At 44.1% G+C, this 20,699-nt stretch overlaps 1 protein-coding gene across 1 annotated transcript in view; it reads left to right on the top strand.

Moving 5' to 3' along the window:
• LOC135553405 (dynein heavy chain domain-containing protein 1) overlaps window positions 1-20,699 on the top strand; it is a 47,078-nt gene that overhangs the window by 18,237 nt on the left and 8,142 nt on the right. The window contains 13 exon segments of the mRNA XM_064985539.1: window positions 3-1,698; window positions 1,885-1,978; window positions 2,075-2,267; window positions 3,353-3,635; window positions 3,901-5,734; window positions 8,486-8,724; window positions 8,961-9,150; window positions 9,439-9,541; window positions 13,344-13,493; window positions 13,721-13,912; window positions 14,122-14,372; window positions 18,806-18,971; window positions 19,225-19,679. Of these exon segments, the coding sequence (XP_064841611.1) occupies window positions 3-1,698; window positions 1,885-1,978; window positions 2,075-2,267; window positions 3,353-3,635; window positions 3,901-5,734; window positions 8,486-8,724; window positions 8,961-9,150; window positions 9,439-9,541; window positions 13,344-13,493; window positions 13,721-13,912; window positions 14,122-14,372; window positions 18,806-18,971; window positions 19,225-19,679 (5,846 nt within the window).

The following is a 20,699-nucleotide window of genomic DNA, read 5'->3' as shown; positions in this document are numbered from 1 at the left end:
AGTGCAGGAAGTCTAATGAGCTTGAGTGCCAGATGTCTTTTTCTGGGGAAAACATATTTGCCAAACTGAGCTATGGCTGTGTAATCATTTCATCACGAGGATACACAACAGAGGTCCCAGAGAATCTGCGAGTGGCGACCAGGCCAATTTCATTGGCCCACCCTGACTACAGGATCATCACAGAGGTCATGCTAGTCTCCCTGGGCTTCTCAGATGCTGTGTCTATAAGTCGACGGCTGATCTCCCTTTTTAGCCTGGCCAAAGACTCCCTCTGTCTCCCTGATTCTGTCAGTGGTGAGCAGACATCCTGGATGGTTCTTCTCAGAAACGTCATTGCTGCCTCTGGGACACATCTTCGCAGCAACAGCCGGCTGGATGTGCATATGGAGAAAGTGTTGAGGGAGGAACCTGACGCTCCTAGGCTTCCTCTGGATGGGATCCTCAACCCCCCTGAGACAGATGGAGGAGACAAATGTCCTCAGTCTACCCACTACAAGAGTGCCAACCAGTCTGCTGCCCTCATGCAAGCTGTGTTGGAGGAGCAGGCTGTTGTCAACAGTGTTTTGTCAATCCTACTATCGGCTATCTTTGAGCAGAAGAAAGCCTCACAGTTCCGCACCATATTTGAAGAGATCTTTCCAGTGGCGCGCTCCCACCCTATTCTCCAACAGTACATTGAGGAGGAAGGGGAACAGAACATCCTGAAGACAGCAGTTACAGAGGAGCTGCAACAAACGGGTTTCCATGCTGATACCAAAGTGCTGCGCAATGCACTCACCCTCTATCAGGCTATGAAGCTCTCCAGAGCAGTTCTTCTGGTTGGCCCTGCTGGGAGTGGAAAGACAACCTGCTACCGTTCCCTGGCCGGAGCACTGCGTAGACTGGCAGCTAGGGCAGAGGAGGCCGAATTTGATGAGGATCTCACCTGTGAAGGAGATGGTATGGAAACTGATTACCAGTCCTCTACTTCAAACTGGAGCTCTGTTGACACCGTGGTCTTATTCCCCAATGCTTTGTCCCACGAGGAGCTCTTTGGGGGCTGCTATGAACAGCAGGGGTCCTGGTGGGATGGTGCTTTCACAAAAGTACTGAGAGGCTCAGAGCAGCATGACTTGTCAGACACCACCACCTCTAAAAAGAAGAAGACGGGGGGTCAGACGAGGAAGGGGAAGTGGCTGGTGATGGATGGAGAGCCGTTGGGGCAGCCTGGTTGGTTGGACTCCTTCAGCACCCTCTGCAATCCTGAGGATCCCTTCCTGTGCCTCTCCTCAGGAGAGAAGGTTCGGCCATCCCACAAGGAGCTGAAACTATTGGCAGAGGTCACAGACCTGGGAGATGCAGCCCCTTCTGCAGTGACCCGCTGCAACCTGGTATATCTCTCTGGGAAGGACCTGTGGAAGGCTATGTGGAAGGTCGAAATGGATGCTCTCTACAGAGAGCACAGTCTGGATCAGGGGACCCTGAAGATGTGGAACCGTTTGGCTGAGGACCTTTTCTCCAACACACTCACTTTCATTAGGCACAAGGCCCTCACACCTGTCATGCACAGCGAGGGAGATGGATCCAGTAAATTCAGTAAAGGCATCACTTATGGACTGCAAGAAGTTAATTCATTCATTAGGATTCTACATGCCCTCCTGGAGCAGTTTGGGAAAGGACGGGGGTTAAAAGCTACACCAAGGATGACAGACAAAAGAGGTGTTGTAAATAGCAGCATACTATGTTCATGAATGTAAATGATCAGAGTACAAATAACTATAAACTGTACAGTGCATGTTCATATTATGATTTCTTCGTTTAATTTTGTCACATATTAACAGCTAGTTGCCTCTCTCCTAATGCTGTAAGAAATGAACCCAGTTGGAGCTCACCCGACATGCACAGATGCCCTGATCCCTTCAACTCAGCAAGAGATTCAAGCCAGGAACCTCTTTCTAGTGGCTTATATCTGGGGCTTTGGCGGACACCTGCATCCCAGGTCAGACACTGTTATTCTGTTTTATTTTCAGTCAAGTCTTATAATCTCACAACTGTACAGGACTTGATAATACAAAATATGATTTCTATATTTCAGACACTGGCCCCAGTTTGACCTGCTAGCTCGTGAGGCGCTATTTGAGAGCCGGTACAGAGTGGAGGTTCCCTCTGAGGGGACGGTCTTTGAACACTTTTTTAACATGAGTGAGGGGATGATGGGAGACACTAGCAACCCCATCAACTGTTCCAGGAGCAAGAGCCCACAGATGGTCTACACAACTGTCCCCCAGGTTAGCCCCCCAATCTTCCAACTGTCAAAATGTGTGGTTTTACTGATTTGATTGTATCTAGAGGTTGGAACCAACATTTTTGTAATTGTTTCGTTCTGAACAGAAGCATTTTTTCTCTCATTATGTTCCACTTTCTTTCTGTTCATTTCTAAACCTTAAACCACAGAAATATTTTTTTTTACATTTAACTCAACATTAAATGACTTCACCAATCACATTGGATAGAACCGCTTGCAATATGGTGTGGGCAAATGCTGTAGCTATTTGCATGCATTCATTAGACAAGTATAGGGCGCAAGATGCAATTTAAATTTTGCCGGTGAGGAGAAAGCAAGAGAGGGTGGAGGAAGCTGCTTGCTTTGAACGCTCTGGGCATCTCGTTGCTATGACATGCATTATCTGAATTAGGCCCCCAGAATTATGCCTACGGAGGACCAGCTTCTATGAAGGAACTTTTAATGTCTTTGAACTTCAGGGAGTTGATTTAATGTTGGACCAAAACTAGCTAGCTAGTTAACAAGCTTGTGTGTGCAGAGCACCACCAGAATTTAAATAATAACACATCTTACCTTTTTGTAGTTAATAAATCCAATGTGAAACCTGATAACTATAGCGCCTTTAATAGCATTGAAAAAGTTAATCCATTCTTCTCTAATTAAAAATCTCTCATCCTAATTTCTGTATCAAGCTTGTAATGTCAGTAGTAGGCTAGTAGACTACACCTCGGAAGGGGAGGGGCAGATAGCCTACATGCACACACAGTGGCTAAAATTTTAATCTGGCAGGCAGGCAGACACTGGAATAAGAGTGAAGGCTTTGCACTTTGTTGTGTTTTTTTTGTGTGAATGGGAAAAAAATCCCTGGAGCGTAAAATAACGTAATTAACCGGTTCCCATGCTTTAAAATAACGCTTCTGTTCCAGAACAGTATAGATCACTTTCGTTCCCGGTTTTGATTCTGTTCCTGGAAAAATTTCATTATTTTCCAGTTGTTGGTTCTATTCCCTTAACCGGTTCCATTCCCTGATTGTATTCATATCACACTGTCTATTTTCACATACATCGATGCTGTCCTTATTCACTCAGTATGAGAAATATGCCTACCTGCTGGACCTGATGTTGGAGGCCAAACAGCCAGCGATGCTGGCGGGAGAGGCAGGCTCAGGGAAGACCATGCTGTGTCATTCTCTATTAAGTCAGGACAGGGCACACATCCGCCTGCCTGCCAGCCCACGCCTGAGATCCACTGACCTGCGCAACGTGCTGGAGAGCATGGGCTGCCAGAAGACCCGGCTAGGAACCATGGGTACTATGATCAAACAGCCTGGACTGCTCCTGTTTGTGGATGACCTCCATGAAGCTCCCTGTGGTGAGTTAGTAGGAACCCTGCGTTTGTGAATGAGTTTTTTTCATTTTAATTTGTGAATATTTTTCTAAATTAATTGAATTTAAAGATAAATCTAGTTTGCATCCCAAATGGAATCCTACTCCCTATACCGTGCTCTACCTTTGCTACTTTTTACCCGGGGCCCATATTTTTTTTAGGATTTTTGAAGATTTGTTTTTGTGGATATTTTTCATTATCAAAGATAAATCTAATGGTAACCCAAACTCTGCTCTTCTCTTTAATGTAGATGCTTTTGGAAAGACGTCCATGGCTCTGGAGACACTGCGGCAGTGCATTTCTCGGGGCGGCGTTCTAACTTCAGATGGTTATCATTTCAAGCTGTTTAGTTCCGGAGCTATCAGCTACTTGGGTACCTGCCGCACATCAGGAATGGGCAACCAGTCAGATTGCAATCGGATCTCCTCCCGCCTCTCCCGTCACTTCTCCATCTTGGTGCTGCCCAGCTTGTCTGTAGATGTTTTATTCTCCATCCACTCTCCACAGCTACAGAACTGGCTCAAAGAGTTCCCATGCATGCCCAGATACATGGATATGGCACGATGTATCATCACTGCAACCTTAGACCTGTATTATGCCGTGTGTGAGCAGTTCCAACCCAACGTCCACAGGCCACACTTCCTCTTCTCCATGCATGACCTGCAGAAGGTGTTTCATGGCATATGCTTATGGCCACCGCGCAACTCTAACAGACAATCACTCCAGAAGAAGATTAGCCTCAGGGTTCTTCACTCTTCCTCTGCCCTTCCTTGCTTTGCTCCAGCCACACTGGGCCCTGCAGCGAACATGCTCAACATAGCTCGTTTGTGGATGCATGAGTGTCTGCGCACATTTGGAGACCGGCTGTGCTCAGAGGATGAGGGCCAAGCGCTGGTGTCACTGATGGCCAAGGTGTCAGAGAAACACTACAGCAGCAGGATGACAGTTAAACCCCAGACTGCAAGAGCAGAGGACACCCCATGTGCTGCATCAACTAGGCCTAGCACACATATACCCCCTTCTACACCAACAGACTACCAGAAGTCAAGCCATCAGCGACCATCCACTCCAAATCAGCCTGCCATGTCCCCATTGCTTATTAAGGCTGAAACACACACAGAACAGGAGGAGCAAGCAGAGTTTTCTGACAGGGTGAGCAGCTCAGACTCCAGCTCATGGGGCAGTAGTGAGGATGATTTATTTGGTGAGATCTACCCCCCAAAACAAGAAAATTACAAGAAAAAGCATGTGAAGAAACCCCTCAAGAAAGATGTCTCTCTTTTTCAACCGACACAGCTCATATCGAGTTCACATCAAGCACTGGATCCCTCTCCTCCAAAAGGACCTAAACCAGTCAATCAGTCAGACTGGAAGAGGAGCCATAAGCTGTGTGAACAGACCCCACAGACTGAGCCCAGCCCAGCCAGGCCCCTTGTGCCTTTACAACTCCTGCAGGACATGGAGACTACTATTCAACATGTTGTCTTTAGTGTAGAGCTATTGGAGCCACTCCCTTCCATGTCTCAGCAGCACAATTTCAAACGCAACTCTGCCTACCTGGAAAGAGACCTGGGGTTACTAGTTCAGCAGCTGGCTTTCACAGTCAAAAGCAAAGAGGAGGAGGAAGAAGAGGAGTTTGATGATAACTACAGGAGCACCTCTAGTTACACTGTGCACAGGCAGAGGGTATGTCAGCTGGTGCACGTCCTCAGGGCTCTGCTCATACCTGGCGGGCATGGGGCTCTGTTTGGGGCTGTGAGAGGCACAGGCCGAAAGACCACAGTGCGTTTAGCTGCCTATCTCACTGGCTATCAGTTGATAGAGGTACATCCTGGGAATGAAAGTCAGTTGCGTGAGATGCTGCGGGAGGCAGGTGGCCAGGCAGGCGTGCACGGTGGCAATGTGGTGATACTTGTCCACGAGGAGACCAGTCAAGCTGCCAGAGATGAACTGATAGTGGTGATGGCTGACGGGACCTTCCCAGGGCTCTACTCTGACGAGGAGCTGAAGAATCTGGTGCTGAGAATCAACGCTCTCATTAAGAACTCACGCAATCGCCTACGAGATGACCAGGCCCTTGAGAAGTAAGAAAATAGGTGTTTCTACAAATTACTTTCTGTATACACTACTAATAGTGAAGCCATCACAACTATGAAATAGCACATATGGAATCATGTAGTAACCAAAAAAGTGTTAAACAAATCTAAATGTATTTTATATTTGAGATTCTTCAATTGGCCACCCTTTGCCTTGATGACAGCTTTGCACACTCTTGGCATTCTCTCAACCAGCTTCACCTGGAATGCTTTTCCAACAGTCTTGAAGGAGTTCCCACATAAGCTAAGCACTTGTTGGCTGCTTTTCCTTCACTCTGCGGTCCGACTCATCCCAAACCATCTCAATTGGGTTGAGGTTGGGGGATTGTGGAGGCCAGGTCATCTGATGCAGCACTCCATCACTCTCCTTCTTGGTCAAAAGCCCTTACACAGCCTGGAGGTGTGTTGGGCCATTGTCCTGTTGGAAAACAAATGATAGTTAGACTCACATGCTGACCAGACCGGACACGTTGCATGCGCGAGCGTTGCAAAATAAATGTAGAAATCCATGTTATTCAATTATTGTGTGCGCGCCAACAAGCGTTTGCGATGCCAAGGGCTAAAATAGAACTCCTTTCTATTTCTGACGTAGATCGCGCTGAAAGTCCTGCCTCTCCCATCTTCTCATTGGTTTATAGAAGCAGGTACCCACATGCCATCTCCTCATTGGTTATACCCACGTGGGTGATTGAAAGACTGTTTTGCCGGTCGTCGTGGTAATACTATGAAAGTTTAGATGCGATCACCATATAAGTTCAAAGATGAAAAAGCCTGGAAGGAGGAGAGATGACTAGAAATGATTTGGTTGGCTGTTTTATGTGTGGATTAATTGTCAGAGTAGAGGACCTTGTGCATTTCAGGTAAAATAACAACTCAATGTTTATATCCCAGGACAAATTAGCTAGCAACAGCAAGCTAGCTAAATAGGACAAATTAGATAGCAAGCGCAAGCTAACTAGCTAAATTGCCATACATGTTTAATGCTTTTCGACTTGTCCCCAAATTAATGTCATTACTTCAGAGTTTGTTTTGATATTTTAACCTGCGTGTCGTGATCGTGTTTGTTGTAGGGGGACAAAATACATTTATGCATGATGGCACACGCTTGGTGGTTTGGGTTCCGTGTAAGCCCAAACGAGATGGGATGGCGTTTTGCAGCAGAATGTTGTGGTAGCCATGCTGGTTAAGTGTGTCTTGAATTCTAAATAAATCAGTGTCACCAGCAAAGCACTGCCACACCATAACATCTCCTCCTCTATGCTTTACGGTGAGAAATACACATGCATAGATCATCCATTCACCAACATCACCTCTCAAAAATACACAGCGTTTGGAACCAAAAACTCCAGACCAAAGGACACATTTCTACCGGTCTACTGTCCATTGTTCATGTTTCTTGGCACAAGCAAGTCTCTTCTTATTGGTGTCCTTTAGTAGTGGGTTCTTTGCAGAAATTCTGAAGGCCTGATTCACACAGTCTCCTCTGAATAGTTGATGTTGAGATGTCTGTTACTTGAACTCTGTGAAGCATTTATTTTGGCTGCAATTTCTGAGGCTGGTAACTCTAATGAACTTATTCTCTGCAGCAATGGTAACTCTGGGTCCTCATGAGAGCCAGTTTCATCATAGTGCTTGATGGTTTTTGCGACTGCACTTGAAGAAATTTTCCCGAATTGACTGACCTTCATGTCTTAAAGTAGTGATGGACTGTCGTTTGTCTTTGCTTATTTGAGCTGTTCTTGCCATAATATGGACTTGGTCTGTATACCCCCCCCACCTCGTCATAACACAACTGATTGGCTCAAACGTATTAAGAAGGAAAGAAATTTCACAAAGGAACTTTCAACAAGGCACACCTGTTAATTGAAATGCATTCCAGGTGACTACCTCATGAAGCTGGTTGAGAGCGTGTGCAAAGCTATCTTTGAATATGAAATATATTTTGTTTCACACTTTTTTTGCTTACCACATGATTCCATATGTGTTATTTCATAGTTTTGATGTCTTCACTATTATTCTATAATGTAGACAATAGTACAAATAAAGAAAAGCCCTTTAATGAGTAGCCCAAACCGATCCAGATCAGATCATGCATCAGTAAGAAAAAAAGATTAAAACATTGCGAGTCGCCAGTTCACTAATGTTTTTTATTTATTTTTAATATAACTTTTTTACTAATACTATACTAATCTTGTGGGGACACAATTTATTCCCATTCAAAATCCAATTTTCCCTTAACCAAACCTTTTATTAAAAAAAATATAAAACAATTGGGGGTGCATTTGTAGTCCCCACAAGTGTAGTTAAACAAACACACACACACAGGGCGCTTTAGCTCAGAGGAGTCAGCTCAGACAGATCCAGCTCAACTCCTGGGGCAGGATTCACAAAACCTTAAGTTTTTTCGTAAGTAATGTTTTGTGAATCCAGCCCAAGCTCCATCAGTATCAAATATTAATTTAGAATGAAAAATTAATGTTCATGCAACACTTGTTAGTAATATTGAATAATATCGAACAGAATCGCACCGATTTGTACCACTAATCAAATCGAATCGCACTGAATCGTTTCAAACTAAAAGTATTGTATCGGAGCCCATGTATCTAGATGCGTATCGCATCGTGCTTGTAAGGAAAGATGCACATATCTACTAAAATGTGACATTTTTTAATGTGTGTAATATGAGATTCCCTTTCTTAAATGTCATTATTTGAAAGACCATTGTGATTTTTGATGCAGGTATTTCAGACAGATCCAGAGGAATGTGCATGTGTTCCTGCTGCTGGCCTTCTCCCCAGACACCAGTGAGATGCCTCCTGAGAACGCCTCAGTAACCCTGGCAGTAGCGCACATGACCAAGGCTCTCAGCCTCTGCTGCTGTGTGGAGGTATACCAGCCTTGGTCCACCCAGTCCCTTGTTGAGGCAGCCTTTTGTCACCTCAGAGAGAGCCTGCAGATACCCGACACAGAAAGCAAAGGTTGGTTTATCTTGAGTTTGTCCCAAATGTCATCCTATTCCCTATATAGTGCACTACTTTTGATCAGGGTTCATAGTGCACTATTTTTGACCAGAGCCCAATGGTGGGAATAGGATGCCATTTGAGAATGATCCATGATGTATTTCCAACATAACATTTACATCATGTCTCTGTTAACACAAATTAATAAAGAATTTATACATTTATCTAATGTTGCTGTTATGTACCTTCCGTAGTGGACAGAGATGTCTTAGTGGGCAGTATTTCTGAGGCCATGGCAGGGATCCACCAGTCTGCCTGTAAATATGCCTCCATCCTCCACCCGGACCTCCAGCCTTTCAGCCCCCAGACATTTTTGGAGCTGATCGCTCACTTCTTCCACCTCTGCAGCCACCTCTGTGAACAGGGCCGGGGCCAGGCTAACAGGTGAGGAGGACGTATGGCTTGTGTGCCAAATGGCACCCTATTCCCTACATACTGCACAACTTTTGACCAGAGCTCACATATTAGTGCACTATATATGGAATAGGGTGCCATTCAGTACACAACCAGGGACTTCCTTTGTATCTGTTAACAATCAGACACAAATACCTGGAAAATTGGTTTGTCTAAGAATGTAAAGCCCGTAACAGTAATGTTTAGTTCTATTTCGTGTTGTAGAAAATGAGCTGTCAAAATGTGTCAAACTTACATGTATCCATCTTGCTACCTCAGAGTGTCAACAATCTTGGCCCGTGTGAAAGACATGACAGACACAGCTGAGCAGAACAGCCAGGAAGTTGTCAGACTGAAGAGGAAGATTGCAGAAACTCAAAAGGTAACCAACTGGAAAAACTAACGTACATGTCTGGCTGTAAGGAGAGCACTGAGTTACAGTACCAGTCAAATGTTTGGACAAACCTATTCATAAAAGTTTTTCTTTATTTTTACTATTTTCAACATTTTACAATAATAGTGAAGACATCAAAACTATGAAATAACACATATGGAATAATGTAGTAACCAAAGAAAAGTGTTAAACAAATCAAATATATTTTATATTTGTGATTCTTCAAAGTAGCCACCTTGATGACAGCTTTGCACACTCTTGGCATTCTTTCAACCAGCTTCATGAGGTAGAAGGTGAATTCACCAATTTGTAAGTCGCTCTGGATAAGAGCGTCTGCTAAATGACTTAAATGTAAATGTAAATGTAGTCACCTGGAATGCATTTCAATTAACAGGTGTGTCTTGTTAAAAAGTACATTTTTTGAATTTCTTTCCTGAATGCGTTTGAGCCAATCGGTTGTGTTGTGACAAGGTAAGGGGGGTATATAGAAGATAGCCCTATTTGGTAAAAGACCAAGTCCATATTATGGCAAGAACAGCTCAAATAAGCAAAGAGAAACGACAGTCCATCATTACTTCAAGACATGAAGGTCAAGTTTCTTCAAGTGCAGTCGCAAAACCATCAAGCACTATAATGAAACTGGCTCTCATGAGGACCGACACTGGAAAGGAAGACCCAGAGTTACCTCTGCTGCAGAGGATAAGTTCATTAGAGTTAAAAGCCTCAGATTGCAGCCAAAATAAATGTTTCACAGAGTTCAAGTAACAGACACATCTCAACATCAACTGTTTAGAGGAGACTGTGTGAATCAGGCCTTCGTGGGCGAATTGCTGCATGAAACCACTACTAAAAGGACACCAATAAGAAGAAGAGACTTGCTTTGGCCAAGAAACACGAGCAATGGACATTAGACCGGTGGAAATCTTTCCTTTGGTCTGATGAGTCCAAATTTTAATGGATTGTCTCTGCATGTGTGGTTCCCACTGTGAACCATTGAAGGTGGAGGTGTGACGGTGTGGGGGTGCTTTTCTGTTGACAGTCAGATTTATTTAGAATTCAAGGCACACTTAACCAGCATGACCACCACAACATTCTGCAGCGATATGCCATCCTATCTGGTTTGTGCTTAGTGGGACTATCATTTGTTTTTCACCATCACCCAACACACCTCCAGGCTGTGTAAGGGCTATTTGACTAAGAAGGAGAGTGATGGAGACTCACTGACTTAACTTTTTCCAAATTTTGTTACGTTACAGCCTTATTCTAAAATTGATTTAAAAAATGTAAATCCTCAGCAATCTACACACAATACACCATAATGACAAAGCATTTTTTTTGTTTGCAAATTTATAGAAAATAAAAAAGATACCTTATTTACATAAGTATTCAGACTCTGCTATGAGACTCGAAATTGACCTCAAGTGCATCTTGTTTCCATTGATCATCCTTGAGATGTTTCTACAACTTTATTGGAGTTCACCTGTGGTGAATTCATTTGATTGGACATGATTTGGAAAAGCACAAAGCTGTCTATATAGGGTCCCACAGTTGACAGTGCATATCAGAGCAGGGGACTGTCATTTGTTTTTCAACAGGACAATGACCCAACACACCTCCAGGCTGTGTAAGGGCTATTTGACCAAGGAGAGTGATGGAGTGCTGCATCAGATGACCTGGCCTCCACAATCACCCGACCTCAACCCAATTGAGATGGTTTGGGATTAGTTGGACCGCAGAGTGAAGGAAAAGCAGCTAAAAGGGCTCAGCATTTATGGGAACTCTTTCAAGATGGTTGGAAAGGCATTCCAGGTGAAGCTGGTTGAGCGAATGCCAAGAGTGTGCAAAGCTGTCATCAAGGCAAAGGGTAGCTACTTTGAAAAATCTAAAATATATTTTGATTTGTTTAACACTTTAGTTACTACATGATTCCATGTGTTATTTCAAAGTTGTGATGTCTAAACTATTATTCTATAATGTAGAAAATAGTAAAAATAAAGATAAACCCTTGAATGAGTAGGTGTCCAAACCTTTGACTATTACTGTACAGTTGTGGCCAAAAGTTAAGAATGAAAATTAATATTTGTCACCAAGTTTGCTGCTTCAGTATCTTTAGATATTTTTGGCAGATGTTACTATGGAATACTGAAGTATAATCATTTCATAAGTGTCAAAAGGCTCCCATTGACAATTACATGAAGCTGATGCAATATTTGCTGCGTTGACCCTTCTTTTTCCAAGACCTCTGCAATCTGCCCTGGCATGCTGTCAACTAACTTCTGGGCCACATCCTGACTGATGGCAGTCCGTTCTTGCATAATCAATGCTTGAAGTTTGTCAGAATTTGTGGGTTTTTGTTTGTCCACCCGCCTCTTGAGGATTGACCACAAGTTCTCAATGGGATTAAGGTCTGGGGAGTTTCCTGGCCATGGACCCAGAATATCAATGTTTTGTTCCCCGAGCCACTTAGTTATCACTTTTGCCTTATGGCAAAGTGCTCCATCATGCTGGAAAAGGCATTGTTTGTCACCAAACTGTTCCTGGATGGTTGGGAGAAGTTGCTGTCAGAGGATGTGTTGGTACCATTCTTTATTCATGGCTGTGTTCTTAGGCAAAATTGTGAGTGAGCCTACTCCCTTCGCTGAGAAGCAACCCCACACATGAATGGTCTCAGGATTTTTTTCCTGTTGGCATGACACAGGACTGATGGTAGCACTCACCTTGTCTTCTCCGGACAAGCTTTTTTCCAGATGCCCCAAACAATTGGAAAGGGGATTCATCAGAGAAAATGACTTTACCCCAGTCCTCAGCAGTCCAATCCCTGTACCTTTTGCAGAATATCAGTCTGTCTCTGATGTTTTTCCTGGAGAGAAGTGGCTTCTTTGCTGCCCTTGACACCAGGCCATCCTCCAAAAGTGTTCGCCTCACTGTGCGTGCAGATGCACTCACACCTGCCTACTGCCATTCCTGAGCAAGCGCTGTACTGGTGGAGCCCCAATCCCACAGCTGAATCAACTTTAGGAGACGGTGCTTGCTGGACTTTCTTGGGCGCCCTGAAGCCTTCTTCACAACAATTGAACCGCTCTCCTTGAAGTTCTTGATGATCCGATAAATGGTTGATTTAGGTGCAATCTTACTGGCAGCAATATCCTTGCCTGTGAAGCACTTTTTGTGCAAAGCAATGATGACGGCGCGTTTCCTTGCAGGTAACCATGGATGACAGAGGAAGAACAATGATTCTAAGCACCACCCTCATTTTGAAGCTTCCAGTCTGTTATTCGAACTTAATCAGCATGACAGAGTGATCTCCTGCCTTGTCCTCGTCAACACTCACACCTGTGTTAACGAGAGAATCGCTGACATGATGTCAGCTGGTCCTTTTGTGGCAGGGCTGAAATTGTTTTTTGGGGGATTCAGTTCATTTGCATGGCAAAGAGGGACTTTGCAATTAATTGCAATTCACCTGATCACTCTTCATAACATTCTGGAGTATATGCAAATTGCCATCATACAAACTGAGGCAGCAGACTTAGTGAAAATTAATATTTGTGTCATTCTCAAAACTTTTGGCTACGACTGTATGTGTTGCTTCTCTTCAGTGTTCAACATGATCTGTACTGTACCTTTGAAAATCAAATATCTGTGTCCCAAATGGCATCATTATTCCTTTATGGTGCACTACTTTGACCAGAGCCCTATGGACTGGGTCAAAAGTAGTGCACTACATTAGAAATATGGGAAACCTTCCAAATGGCACCCTATCAATGGGTTTGCCTGTTTGTTTGTGTTCCAGTGCTTGTACCCGCTGCAGCGTGTGACAGACACAGAGCGAACGCTGTGTGAGCGTGCCCGGCAGCACTGTCTACTGGAGGAGAACAGACTCTCTCACCTGGAGGAACAGACTCATCAGGCCCAACAGCAGGCAGAGGACGCCTTCAAGGAGGTCCTACTCATAGATAATATCAGCCTCTCTATCTATATGATTCCAGTCACCTCTCTGCAATCATCACACATTAGCACAACACTACACCTGCCTATTCCCTGTATAGTGCACTACTTTTGAACAGGGACCTGATCAAAAATAGTGGACTATGTAGAGAAAAGGGGGACATTTTGATGTTTGTCTTATGTTCTTAATACTGTATGTTATGTTTCCTTGGACCTACCTAGGTGAGTCCTCTGTACCAGACTGCACTTGATGCTCTTCAGTCTCTGAGCACGTCAGACCTGGTTGAGGTGCGACGCTACAGATTTCCCCCAGACGGAGTGATAATCGTTATGGATGCCATATGCCTGTTATTCAACCGCCCACGCAACTGGGAGAGCAGCAAACAGCTGCTGGGACAGTCCAACTTCTTCCAGGTCAGGGGTCAAACGGGATGAGGCATCATTTTCTATTGGTAGAATATATAATAGGAATTAAGAAAGTTACGAACTTACCTATCCTTTTTTTTTTTTTTTGAAGGGATACTCTTTGTAATATGCACAGTGAGTTTGCAGTGACCTACATCAAAGTTCAAGGATTATCTCCTATCATAAGATAATAGATGTCTTGTCTGTTTTTTTCTTAGGAGTTGGAGTTCTTTGACCGCTCCATGTTGAGCGACGACCTGTTCCGTCAGTTGGGCCAGATAGTGCCGCAACGAGCATTCTTACCGGAGTCTGTGCGAGGTGTGAGCCGGGCGTGTGAGTCCCTGTGCCGCTGGGTGAGGGCAGTGTACCAGTATGCTTGTGTCCAGCGCCACATGGCCCCCCAGGAGGCCCGGAAGAAACAGCTGGAAGTGCGCATGGCAGAGAGCCGTGCCCGGCTGCGTGTGGCCAGGTTTGAAGTCCTGTTGTAATTTGGTTGAAGGACAGTAGTGTGTGTGTGTGATATACAGTACCAGTCAAAAGTTTGGATACCTTTTTTTTATGTCACCTTTATTTAACCAGGTAGGCCAGTTGAGAACAAGTTCTCATTTACAACTGTGACCTGGCCAAGATAAAGCAAAGCAGTGCGACACAAACAGAGTTACACATGGGATAAACAAACATACAGTCAATAACACACTAGAAAAATCTTTATACAGTGTGTGCAAATGTAGTAAGATTAGGGAGGTAAGGCAATAAATAGGCCATAGTGGCAAAATAATTACAATTTAGCATTATCACTGGAGTGATAGATGTGGAGAAGATGAATGTGCAAGTAGAGATACTGTGGTGCAAAGGAGCAAAAAATAAATAGCAATATGGGGATGAGGGAGTTGGGTGGTCTATTTACAGATGGCTGTGTACAGGTGCAATGATCGGTAAGCTGCTCTGACAGCTGATGCTTAAAGTTAGTGAGGGAGATAAGACTCCAGCTTTAGTGATTTTTGAAATTCGTTCCAGTCATTGGCAGCAGAGAACTGGAAGGAAAGGCAGCCAAAGGAGGAGTTGGCTTCCGGGAGGACCAGTGAAATATACCTGCTGGAGTGCGTGCTACGGGTGGGTGCTGCTATGGTGACCAATGAGCTGAGATAAGGCAGGGCTTTGCATAGCAAAGACTTTTTGATAAACTGAAGACAGTGCGTTTGGCGACAAATATGTAGCGAGGGCCAGCCAACGAGAGTGGTGGTTAGTATATGGGGCTCTGTTGACAAAACGGATGGCACTGTGATAGACTACATCCAGTTTGCTGAGTAGAGTTGGAGGCTATTTTGTAAATGACATCACTGAAGTCACAGATCGGTAGGATAGTCAGTTTTACGAGGGTATGTTTGGCAGCATGAGTGAAGGAGGCTTTGTTGTGAAATAGGAAGCCGATTCTAGATTTAATTTTGGATTGGAGATGCTTAATGTGTGTATGGAAGGAGAGTTTGCAGTCTAACCAGACAACGAAGTATTTATAGTTGTCCACATATTCTAAGTCAGAACCGTCCAGAGTAGTGATGCTAGTGATACAGAGTCGAAAGCCTTGGCCAGGTCGATGAATACGACTGCCCGGTATTGTCTTTTATTGATGGCTGTTATGATAACGTTTAGGACCTTGAGCGTGCCTGAGGTGCACACATGACCAGCTCGGAAACCAGATTGCGTAGCGGAGAAGGTACAGTAGGATTTGAAATGGTCGGTGATCTGTTTGTTAACTTGGCTTACCTACTCATTCAAGGGTTTTTCTTTATTTTTACTATTTTCTACATTGTAGAATAATAGTGTAGACATCACAACTCTGAAATAACACATATGGAATCATGTACTAACCAAAAACAGTGTTAAACAAATCAAAATGTATTTGAGATTCTTCAAAGTAGGCACCCTTTGCCTTGATGACAGCATTGCACATTCTTGGCATTCTCTCAACCAGCTTCATGAGGAAGTCACCTGGAATGCATTTCAATTCATTTCAAGGTGTGCCTTGTTAAAAGTTAATTTGTGGAATTTCTTTCCTTCTTAATGCGTTTTAGCCAATCAGTTGTGTTGTGACAAGGTAGGGGTGGTATACAGAAGATAGCCCTATTTGGTAAAAGACCAAGTGCATATTATGACAAGAACAGCTCAAACAGCTCAAATAAGCACAAAGAGAATCGACAGCCCATCATTACATCAAGACATGAAGGTCAGTTAATCCTGTGCAATCTGGCTGGAAACTGGAAATCTGGAAACTGGCTCTCATGAGGACCACCACAAGAAAGGAAGACCCAGAGTTACCTCTGCTGCAGACGATAAGTTCATTAGAGTTACCAGCCTCAGAAATTGCAGCCCAAATAAATGCTTCAGAGTTCAAGTAACAGACACATCTCAACATCAACTGCTCAGAGGAGACTGTGTGAATCATGGTCTTCATGGTCAAATTGCTGCAAATAAACCAAATCACACCAATAAGAAGAAGATACTTGCTTTGGCCAAAAAACATGAGCAATGGACATTGGACTTGTGGAAATCTGTCCTTTGGTCTGATGAGTCCAAATTTTTTATTTTTGGTTCCAACCGCCGTGTCTTTGTGAGACGCGCCGTAGGTGAATGGATGATCTCTGGATGTGTGGTGTGGGGGTGCTTTGCTGTTGACACCGTCAGTGATTTATTTGGAATTCAAGGGCCACTTAACAAGCATGGGTACCACAACATTCTGCAGCGATACGCCATCCCATCTGGTTTGTGCTTATTGGGACTATCATTTGTTTTTCAACAGGACAGTGACCCAAGGCTGTGTAAGGGCTATTTGACCAAGAAGGAGAGTGATGGAGACCCACTGACATTTTTTTTATTTTTCCACATTTTGTTACGTTACAGCCTTATTCTAAAATGGATAAAACATTATTAAATCCTACACACAATACCCCATAATGACAAAGCAAAAACAGGTTTTTAGAAATGTTGGCAATTTTATAAAAAGTAAAAAACAGAATTACCTTATTTACATAAGTATTCAGGCTCTGCTATGAGACTCAATTGAGCTCAGGTGCATCCTGTTTCCATTGATCATCCTTGATGTTTCTACAACTTTATTGGAGTCTACCTGTGATAAATTCAATTGATTGGAAAGGCACACAGCTGTCTCTATAAAGGTCCCAGAGTTGACAGTGCAAGTCAGAGCAAAAACCAAGCAATGAGGTCAAAGGAATTGTTCATAGAGCTCCGAGACAGGACTGTGTCAGGGCACAGATCTGGGTAACGGTACCAAAAAATGTCTGCAGCATTGAAGGTTCCCAACAAGACGGAGGCCTCCATCATTCTTAAATGTAAGAGAGTTTGGAACAACCAAGACTCTTCCTAGAGCTGTCCGCTCGGCCAAACTGAGCAATCGGAGAAGGGCCTGACCAAGAACCCGATGGTCACTCTGACCGAGCTCCAGAATTCTTCTGTGGAGATCGGAGAATCTTCCGGAAGGACAACCATCTCTGCAGCACTCCACCAATCAGGCTTTTATGGTAGAGTGGCCAGACAGACGCTACCCCTCAGTAATAGGCACATGACAGCCCACTTGGAGTTTGCCAAAAGGAACCTAAAGAATCTCAGACCATGAGAAACAAGATTCTCTGGTCTGATGAAACAAAGATTGAACTCTTTGGCCTGAATGCCAAGCGTCATGTCTGGAGGAAACCTGGCACCATCCCTACAGTGAAGCATGGTGGTGGCAGTATCATGCTGTGGGGATGTTTTTCCAGTGGCAGGGACTGGAAGACTAGTCAGGATCGAGGGAAAGATTAATGGAGCAAAGTACAGAGAGATCCTTGATGAAAACCTGCTCCAGAGTTCTCAGGACCTCAGACTAGGACGAAGGATCACCTTCCAACAGGACAACAACCCTAAACACACAGCCAGACAGAGCAGGAGTGGCTTCAGGACAAGTCTCAATGTCCTTGAGTGGCCTAACAATAGCCTGGACTCTAACCCGATAGAACATCTCTGAAGAGACCTGAAAATAGCTATGCAGCGACCCTCCCCATCCGACCTGACAGAGCTTGAGAGGATCTGCAGAGAAGAATGGGAGAAACTCCCCAAATAAGGGTGTGCCAAGTTTGTAGCCTCATACCCAAGAAGACTCGATGCTTGAATCACTGCCAAAGGTGCCTCAACAAAGTACTGAGTGAAAGGTCTGATTACTTATGTAAATGTGATTTCAGTGTGTTTTTTTTTAGACATTTGCAAAAATATCTAAACTTGTTTTTGCTTTGTCATTATGGGGTATTGTGTGGAGATTGGGAAAAATAATTTATCAATTTTAGAATAAGGCTGTAATGTAACAAAATGTGGAAAAGGTCAAGGGGTCTGAATACTTTCCAAATGCACCTTATAAAGGACTAGGTCAAAAATATGCAAGTTAAGACAAGAGGATTCAAATATACCATAACTCTTCGTGCCACTATTCAACAAGGGACTAAACTTCCTCATTCTGAATGCTGGGAGTCAGTGATAGCAGCACAAAGTTCGCCATCAAAGTGAAAAATAAACACAATCGTAGTGAATTTCAGCAAGGTACTCAACAGACAAATGCCATAACTGCTTTACTGTCATTAGTCATTTAGACGTTTTTAAAAGTATCTGCAGCCACTTAATTACTGGATATCCCTTCCACTGATCATGTTTTCAATGCTAATCCTGTAGAATCCAGCAATGGCGCTGGTCCCATGAATTTGTGTATTTTCTAACACTTCCATATAGAATTATTGCGTTGTCTTTAACTTCCCATCGTCAAACTAGATATAAGAAGTAGGAAAGTTTGAAGATTGTAAGCATGGGAGCAGGTGGCCTTGAATAAATAACAAACATCTAGGTATTGCGATACTACACCAGGCTGCAGGAGGAGGAGGCCCGGGAGCAGCTGGAGGACATGGAGAGACAGCAGCAGTTCCTCAGACTGGACCTGGAAGAGCTGACCACCCAGCTGCATAAGGCTGAGACCCTGGAAAGAAAGGCTGCTGCTGCAGTACAGCAGGTCCAGTGTCACATCACTGACTGGACTGCTGCAGCGAAGGGAAGTAACACTCATACTAACACATACCAATGGATATGTCCCAAATGGAACCCTATTCCCTATATAGTGCACCACTTGGGCCCTGGTCAAAAGTAGTGCACTATATTGGGAAAAGTTACATTACAACTCTTACTGCTATATTTTACCTACAGTAATTTATTTACATTTTAATCATTTTTTTTACAATAATGCAATTTTGTTTTTATTCTAGAGAATAAAGAACCATAACATGCTCCACTCCTCTCTTCTGTAGGAGACAGAAATGAATAACCAGACCATATCAGGGGACGCTCTGCTCCTGGCTGCCACAATCACCTACCTGGGTCCATTTTTGCCAGATGTACGGATGGTACTATTGGGGAAGTGGAGAGAGCTGTGTCTGTCTAGACACATTAACATCAACCCTGAGGACCCAAGGACCTCTCTACTCCCTAACCCTGCCTCCGTAGCCCCTGGGCCACCTGGGGCCCTTGAGGCCCCTCTCCATGTCCCCATCCCTATGGGAGCAGAGCTGCAGATGGCCCTGGCTAGGGCTGTAGGGGTGGACCATCGCCAGGTGCTCGGGGTGCCTCCCAGGCTGGTGCTCAAGCTGCTGCTGTGGGGATACAGAGGCCCCTGGGCTCAACACTGGCCCCTGCTGGCAGACGCTCAGCAACATGAGATGAGTGCCCAGGCCATGCTGCTGACAGGTGAGCAACTCGGAGCCCCTAGGGGCTGATCATAAGTAGGTTTTGTGTTTTCCTCACTAATGGTTAATGTTAGGATTGAGGGAGAGGAAGCTGATCCTAGATCTTTACCTAGGGCAGGTATTCCCAAACTGGAAGATGAAAAAAAATCAATTCCATTGGGGATACGCAAAATATAAAATTGTGATTCACATTTTTTTTAACTACATATATTTATTCACATTTTCAAACAGTCCATCTATATTTTCCAACTGGACTATCTACATTTGGGTGAGGTTTTTTCCTCGACTGAGTAGCTTCGTTTCACTGCCAAAAAATTAAATTAAACCATTTAGTGTTCAGCGATATAACACAACAATGTCAAATACAGGTAGCCTAATCAAATAATTAACATCCAATAACATTAACCGTTACTCTCTCGCGGCCAGTGTTGCCAACTTCGCCGCTATATTTAGCGAGTATTCAGACCCCTCTAGCGACACATTTTCCAAAAAGCGACTAGCGACAAATCTAGCAACTTTTTCTGGTGTTATTAGAGACTGATGTGAATGCACGTATCGTTCTTACTCTTCTCAACGAGCAGCGGGTGCTGCCGTAGGCCCCACTCCTGTCCCAAAGCACTCAGACGGCCCATCCTCGCGCAGCAGTCCCTCCCAGCTGCAGGAGGAGAGGTTCACCCCTCCGCGTCCAGACTGCAAATGAATCGCGCATGCGGAAAGCCGCTGCTGGCTGATCCTGCCCTGGCATACATAGGGCGGGATGTGAAAGTTTAAAAAATACTAATAATAAAATAAACTAAGTAATATCTGTCGATAACTATCGATATCTGAACAAGAGAGCCTCATCGAAATTACAACAAGTGGTTCTGTGAAAATAGAATTTAATCAAAGCCACTGCCAGATTTCTGGATTGGGCTGTGCTCAGAGAATCCTGCCTTGGCAAATCATGCTGTTAAGACACTGATGCCCTTTGCAACCACGTACCTATGTGAGAGTGGATTCTTGGCCCTCACTAGCATGAATACAGG

The sequence above is a fragment of the Oncorhynchus masou genome, chromosome 13 (assembly GCF_036934945.1).
Source record: "Oncorhynchus masou masou isolate Uvic2021 chromosome 13, UVic_Omas_1.1, whole genome shotgun sequence".
Lineage (NCBI taxonomy): Eukaryota > Metazoa > Chordata > Actinopteri > Salmoniformes > Salmonidae > Oncorhynchus > Oncorhynchus masou.
The sequence above is the reverse complement of the archived record's forward strand: the minus strand, read 5'-3'. Positions and strand labels throughout refer to the sequence as shown.